This window comes from Calidris pugnax, unplaced genomic scaffold (genome assembly GCF_001431845.1).
Source record: "Calidris pugnax isolate Ruff unplaced genomic scaffold, ASM143184v1 scaffold13, whole genome shotgun sequence".
NCBI lineage: Eukaryota > Metazoa > Chordata > Aves > Charadriiformes > Scolopacidae > Calidris > Calidris pugnax.
Window position 1 is genome coordinate 3,633,198 of NW_015090810.1, and position 7,744 is coordinate 3,640,941.

General features: G+C 37.0%; 1 protein-coding gene across 3 annotated transcripts in view; it reads right to left on the reverse strand.

Annotated features, from left to right (window-relative positions):
- Window positions 1-7,744, reverse strand: part of TMEM245 (transmembrane protein 245) — an 84,312-nt gene that overhangs the window by 25,408 nt on the left and 51,160 nt on the right. For all 3 annotated transcript variants that reach the window (XM_014938630.1, XM_014938629.1, XM_014938628.1), the window contains 2 exons: window positions 6,045-6,167; window positions 1,924-2,069 (listed from right to left, as the gene is read on the reverse strand). In XM_014938630.1, the coding sequence (XP_014794116.1) occupies window positions 1,924-2,069; window positions 6,045-6,167 (269 nt within the window). The remainder of the gene's footprint in view (window positions 1-1,923; window positions 2,070-6,044; window positions 6,168-7,744) is intronic.

A 7,744-nucleotide genomic window follows, 5' to 3' on the forward strand; every position in this document is an offset into this window, starting at 1 on the left:
CATGCATAAACTCATGGCAATTTGTTACTTTACTCTTCATATTTTCATAGTGAAGATCACAGTAAGTATTGAGTGAAATGCAAGCTAATCTAGAAGCATTATGATAAATCCTTAGGAACAAATGAGCAAGAGAAAGGACATTCTGAAAATCTCAGAATAAGCATTCCAAAGAATTCAAATAAGGCACCAAGTACAGACTACTCCAAACAAACAAACATGAATGAGTGATTCAGGCTACCTTAGTGAACACACAAAGTATGACAAGCAGATTCACATTGCACATTCCCCAGACACTGGCTTTTCCTCATCGTACTTGCAGTTACTGATGCATGCTGGCTCTTTTCTACTTGTTTTCCTGTGGCTTCTCTAACATTATTTTCTTTCTTTCTGCCATTCTAAACTCTGACAAATACCCTATGTCATCTGTGTCACAGACCTATAAACTTAAAATTGCATTTAATACAATCCTCATTGCAGAACATCCATGCCCAGGGAAGCCATATCCTTTTTTTTTTGGACACTGTGCCCCCCCTACCAGGGGCTAGAGAGAACAATTCATGAGAAAAGTTTCAGTTTCTGTATCTGCTTGTATTTGTCAGAAGAGATAGAACTGAGGTATTAACCATGTGATCGATGAAAACTCAATAGCAGTCACTCAAGAGAAGGGCTATTGACTTTTTGGCAGAATTCCAAATTTGCTACTTTCTACCTGGATTGTCCCTTTATTTCAAATGACTACAGCAGTTATCAACCTTGTCAAGATCTTACATAGCATGATATAACCTTCTCATTGTTAAAATATACCCAGAAACAGCTTAATTACAGTAACAGATAACAATGCTCACTTGTAAAGTACACCTAAAACAATGGCAAACATTTGGCAATGAGTTTGGAAAGCAGTATTAACAAGTTGCTGATTTGAAGTCTATTCATGTTTTGTACTTGTGCCCAAGATGACACAGAAAGCAGTATTGTAAGAGACAACAGCTGTACAGAATTTAGCATGGAGTCTGTTGACTTTTTCCAGTCCACCAACTTTTTTGAAAAAGTGAGCTGTGACTTAAATACCTTATTTAAAACCCATTTATTACATTATCAACATGTTAGTGTTTCAAGCTGCTAACAGGTGAAAGCTGACAGCTTCATTCATCTGTGATGAATGAAATACATTACTATGCCACCCCAAAAAATGGCTTTATTGTGAAATCTCAGTGAATCATATTTAAAAAAACAAAAAAATCCTCCTTCAGTTACTGTAGTAGTTTAGAGGTGAAACCTAAGAATGGTAATTAAGCATGAAACACTGTGGATGCAGTCTGGAGGTGCAGTGATTTAAGTGGGATAAGGAGAGTGCTCCCCTGTTGTTCCCCTCGGTGTAGTTTGGACCATGGAGACCATGAACTAAATTTCTCCCAGATTAAACTGAAGTGGAAAATGCATTCCAGGATCATATCTAACACACTCCACCTGCAAATGAGTACTTAGTCACCAAGATTATACTAAAAATAGTTCAAAGTAAGTAACTCTGAAATGTGTACAGCACAGGTGTCAGGTCTTCCATTGCAACTGTTTTGCTGCATGAATCTGCTCCGACTGAGCTGCACTAGCCGTTCAATGTCAACACAGCTACAGACACACTGCTTCCTCATGGGTTAGGGTTGTCATGGGTGTTATCAATTTTATAAAATACTAGTCTTCACTACAGCACAGACCTCTGATTATTTTTTTTTTTAAGGCAAGTCCAATCAAATGGCTCTTTTAACAATCGAGGGGAAAAAATCATCAGTGCTAGGTTCTGGAAAATCTTTGAGATTTCAAAGACTCGCCTTTGAAAGATAAGCTGTTGCAATTGCTAAGTATTTGTAGTTGAACATCAAATTAAAAAAAAAAAATTCCAGAAAGTTTAAGAAATCAACAACATACCTTATTGCTTCCTCCACAGATTGGCCAACTATATTTGAGGAGGGACCTGGCTGAGATAAAGGTGTCAGGCTTATCACCCACTTTACTGGCTTGTAGTACTCATCACTGGAACTCAAAAGATAGAACAGTGTGGTCAGGAAGATCACCTGCAAAATAATTGGAGTTTTAAATTAAAAGCCAATAAATACTTTCCAGAACTACAGTATGCAACTATGCTTCAGATATTGAACTTCATTGCAAAGGCACAAAATACTATTCCACACGCTTGGATTTAGGGAAACACACAGATCAAGAAGAATAATGTTCTCCCCTGCATTACGAAACTTTTAGCCCTGTTCAGCTTCTTACCAAAGTCACATCTAGATCAAACAACTAGAATGTTGATCTAGATCAATATTCTAGGGTTTTGTTTGTCTGTTTGTTGTTTTTTTTTCCCCAGCATGTTTAGCAGAGCAAAGAATTGCTGCATAGTAACATCTGTTCTTTAAAAAACCAACCAAACAAAAAAAACCCCAATACAACCCAAAAATTGCCACATAAGCCTGAGTTGACTCAAGAGTTCATTATGCAGCTAGATATCAGACATGAATTCAACAAAACCACACAAACAGAAAACTTATAATATTTATTAGGCTGGCAATTCTGACTGAATACTCCTGTGAGTTTGAAGATGGCTCTCAGCAGAAGTGATGGCAGTTTCATTGCTTCAATTTGAAAACCAAAAAGATATAGTCAGATTTCAGTTTTCAGTTTTATGTTTTTCTTACTTTCCTGTTAGTGGGCTCAGCATACACCACAGAGATGTGCCCACTGCTTGAAACAGAATACCTCAAACAAGGAAAATATTTGGCTTATATTTGCTTCATCTGCAAGCCTTAGATCTTTTTCTTTCTTCCCAAGATTACAAAGAATTCTTTCACTTTCCTTATTTCCAACCTACTCATATGGTAGAACAAACCACATCTCAATCTTTTGAAAAGCCAGACAGCCTGACCTCCACAGGTATCTTAGTTTCAAGCATTTTATCCAGTCTCTAGACACCTCATGCCCTTTTCCTGCATTACCTCTGAACACACTTAGGAAGGAAAAAAAAAATTTGCAGACAGCACAACATGCAATATTCCATTACCAGTATCAAGAATGCCATCCATTTGTCTCTCTTCATAATTCCTTTCCACTCAGTGAAATGTTACTACCACTTCCCCACCCTCCCAGCCTTTAACTTGGAAGTCACGCTCGACTGTTTGCCTACTGTCACCCCTTTCCAAAATGTCATGTATATGTAGGCTGTATTCATCTTCCCAAGTGTGTAACTTCTGCCTTAGGTGATAAACTAATCTGTCTATTAAAATAAGTGATTGCATCAGCATGTTTAAACAGCACACTGTTAGCAAGCATTCATTTTGAAATCATAAAAAACCCATTCCTGAATTAGTGCTTGGTTTAATAGGAAACAACCCAGTGCCAGTAGAAATATCAGCTATGTTTTTTTACAATTTCAAATGAGTAAATCTTGACCTTTGACTCAGATCTTAGCATCCTCTGTAATGTTACAGGTATGGTTATTTTCTCCTTGATAGGACCTGCCATTTCTCCCTGCAGGAAATACTGCAGTATTTCCTGATTTCACTGCAAATCTCCCTATACTGAGGGAGGCATCCGGGTGGTGTTTTGTCTTCCTTCCACTGGGATCCGGCTACAGATCCTTCTTGCAGTGCAGTTTTCAACACAGAAAGCAGCGTATTGCTCTAAGTACAATACCCACTCATCCTGACACTCAAAAGAAGCAAAGTGAAAAACAGCTTCACTGGATCTTGTTTTATTAGGACAGCCTCAGTTAACTTCTGAAGACATTGCCTTTTGAAAAGAACACGGCAGCCAGGGAAGGAGCAACTTAACTGCAGCAAACAGGCAAAGCCTGATTCCCCGTGGCATGAGAAACACACAGGGCTGACTTGAGGCAGGCTACGAGTAAGAGCTGGGATTAGTTCAACTGGCAACACGCACCGCACCTCTACTGACTGGAAAAGCTCTTCTTCCCCAGTGCTTACAGAGGAAACTTGTTTTCTTAGAGAGTCACAGCACACCAACGTACACATACCCACCTGAACTGTAAAAGCCAAAGTGACAGCTGGGGATGAACAGCAATGGAATAAAATGGTGTTAAACTGAACTAGAAGCTAGGAAAAGGTATAAACCTATCTCAATTTCTGTTAAGACAAAGACACGTGTAACCACAGCACCATGTAAAATCCACTGAATTTTACAGTATCTGCAATTTGGGAAACTAAACGGGTACAGAAATGCAAAAAGAAGTGGTAGTCACAGAATACAGTAATTTATTATCAAGTGGTTTGCTGTCTCTTCAAACATTAGAAGAGCCTCAAGAGCACATTCAGCAGCAAAAAGATACGTCCTAGCTGATATCAACTGGAGTCTGAAGGTTTTCAGACCTCTTTGACAAGACATCCGAGATTTCAGATATTACCTAAATTGTTTCCTAAGCAACAATTCAAGATCCTGACTATGAGGAGAATTCACCACAGCAGAAATAAGATCTTTCCATTGTTACACAATTGATGAATTACTATTTCTTGCTGTAGAATTTGTTCTGCAGCCTAAAACATTAAATAGTCTAATTTGAGGGGGAGATTGCTGAATTACCATTTTAGTACAGTATGGGTGTTTACACCCATAGCTTTCTCCTTTAATTCAGTCTTTTTCACATATGTAAAGAAACACATGGCTTAATTGCTTGTGTGTCAGGTCCACAGACTTGAAAAATATTTTTGTATCTGCCCTTCATACTCAATTTTCTGCCCACAAGCTTTGTTCTTGGCTTTTTTTTTTTTTTCTTTCTTCTTGTTGTTTGCTTTTTGGGTTTTTTACAGCATCAAAAATTTGCCTACTTGCCACAGGCCTGTAAATGCCCCTCAGCCAAATGAAGCTTTTCTCTTTCAATCTTTGTGCAACAGAGTATGAGCTCTAAGTATGAGTATGCATGTGCATACATGTACGTATGCGTATATATATAAACACACAAAGACATATATATACCCGTTGTGTGTGTGTGTGAACAGGAACTTATATCCTGTCACTAATGATCAGTTTTCAAATGTCTGTTGAGGATATGAATACAGTCTTGCTGGATCAGGGATGGATATGCTACACAGGTTACTTCCTACTGAATGATTTGATGGAAGATCGATTTTTCAAACCAGAGATTCTGAACAAAGTGTCTATTATTTCCATGCTTTAAAGCAAAACTTTATTATCAATTTATCAAAATAAAACTCACTATTTTAATTTTTATTCAAGATGAGTAAAAATGGGCTGAAATGTAATCAGTTGAAAAGCTATCCACTTCAGGAATTATCTTGTTGCAAAAATTAAATTAGTTTGTGCCACTTCAAACTAGTAAAATCCCTTCTGTAGCAACTAAAAATTCTGCGAAATAAAAAAAGAGTACAGTTAAAAGCTGGAGTAGTGCTTTCTTTTAAACACAGCTCTCTACCTAAACATAACTGAAAAGAATTCCTTCTGTTTCACATTTAGAAAAATAAACTTCCCTCAGTAGCCTGTTAAATACGTCTTTTGTCAAAACACAGACCTGGCATTTTCAAGAGAGCTTTTTCAGCTGACACTGCTGGCTGGACCACATAAACACACAAAATGTGCTCAAATGCTTTAGGGTTCAGTCCCTTCAAAATGTAAAAATTCCATTCCAAAACTGCATTTTAAAAAAAAAACAAGGAGATGGGGAAAGGATATTGGGCTTGTTTAAATATATGTGAGGACATAAAATTAGATTTCAGTAGTTATGTAGAATACCACAAGTTACACCTCAATATCTTCAACGCCAAAACCAAGAGTTTTCCACGAACAGATTCACATGAAGACTGCCAGCTCCTTAATGTGGAAGTTACACAAATCTAGCCCCTTTTGCCTACAATGCCCCCCAAACAGCAGATTTGAAAGTTGCAAAGCCTTAAAGAATTTTGGTATTAGACAAGGTTAGAAAATGTTTTCAACGCGTTAGGTTTGATTTTTCATTGTTACAACATGTTCAATTAGGTTCCTTCAGTAAAATGGACCATGTAAACTGATGACACACTACTTACCACTGAAAGCACAAAATTGAGAAGAGCTGTCCCACTATGGAAGAGGATTGTCACTAATGTTGTAACTGTAGTAAATAAGAGGCTCACATTGCGACTCATCACTATCCACAGAGACTCCAGGATCTGGAAAAGGAGAAAAGTAAAGACAAAATCAGGCAGCGGGTGGCATTAGCTAGGACAGAGAACTGCTTACAGAGTGATTCACCTCCATCAAGCCACAAAAAGAAGACTTTTTCTTTTTTTTTTCTTTTTTTAAATTGTCTTCACTTCTAAATTACAGCTGGTAATACCAAGTGAAAACACCTACTTTACCAAAGACAAGTTTATAGATAGATGATTACAAGGTTTTAGAATTTTTCTCCCAATGCTCAAAATTATTTCGTGATATAAAATTGCTAAAATCTAGATGTGGTAGCACCTGTTTATTGTGATTAACATCACCACCAATTGTAAGCAGATCTTGTCTTGGGAGAGAAAACTCATCTTTTCAGAAGCAGAAATGCTAAAACATGAAGAACATGGAGTAACATCACAAAATAGAAATAAACCTGAAGACAGCTTAAAATCCAGTAATAGAATTACTGCTTTAATAAATTTGTTTTTAAAACATTTTATGTTAATGAGATGTGTAATTTTTATAACATCTGCAGACAACTACTCAATTTGTGATTTTGAGTAGAGATGGATGCATCAGTTAGTCAAGCAATTATGGAAAATAAATCTAACGATGCTAGACAGTCTATTATAAATTTTGTACTGGCTTGGGGAACTGATTGCTTATTAGTTACAGATAGTAAAGAGTAGTTTTGAGACATGCCTTTAAACATAGAATACCAGCTACAACCGAATTAGTTTATGTATGGAAGCAGACATATCAATCTGTGATTGACAGCTGATGACAGCAACTTCATGAGACAGTAAGGACATAAAGGCATGGCACAGCATGGTATATGGAGGCATCCTAAATGCAATGCACAGTAATTTCCTAACAAATATTTCATTTGGAAGGTATACAGTAATGTATTAGCCGAAGTGATTCAAATATATAAAAGAAGCAAGGTAATAAACAAGAAGCTATACCTTCTGTCATACTAACTAACTAACAGAACTGGATAAGCTCTAAAAGCCCTGACACAAATGCCCTCCTCCAGGTTCAAAGCAAAGACTTCAAAACTAGCAACTATTACTCTTGGTTTAATAAATATCTTTATCAATTAGACTGAATTAAAACAAAAAAACCCCACACTCCCAAACCAAGAACAAACAAAAAAAACCCCAGTAGCTGTCTTTATAGAACAGAAGTGTGAGCCATGTGATCGCCTCTTATTTAGAACAAAATGAAACATACAGAAGATAATTTATTAAGCATAAACTTGGGAGGGAGGAACTGCTGGTGGAAGTGACAAGGAATTACAACACACAGTAAAAACAGAAAGATCTACTTAGTCCATGCTTCTTACTACTTAATGGAAATTATGAATTTTAAGGCTCATCTTTTGAACAGATTTTATTAGTCCCTCCTGAGAATTCAAGTGAGGTTAGAAGTAAAGAGGACATTCTGCTGGTACCTGTCCCCTTCCTTTATGGATTAAGAATTCATACTGGGGGTGCAGCAGCACTATAAATTCACAGAATCACAGAATTGTGGTGGTTGGAAGGGACCTCAGAGATCATCGAGTCCAACCACAAAAAAAAAAAAA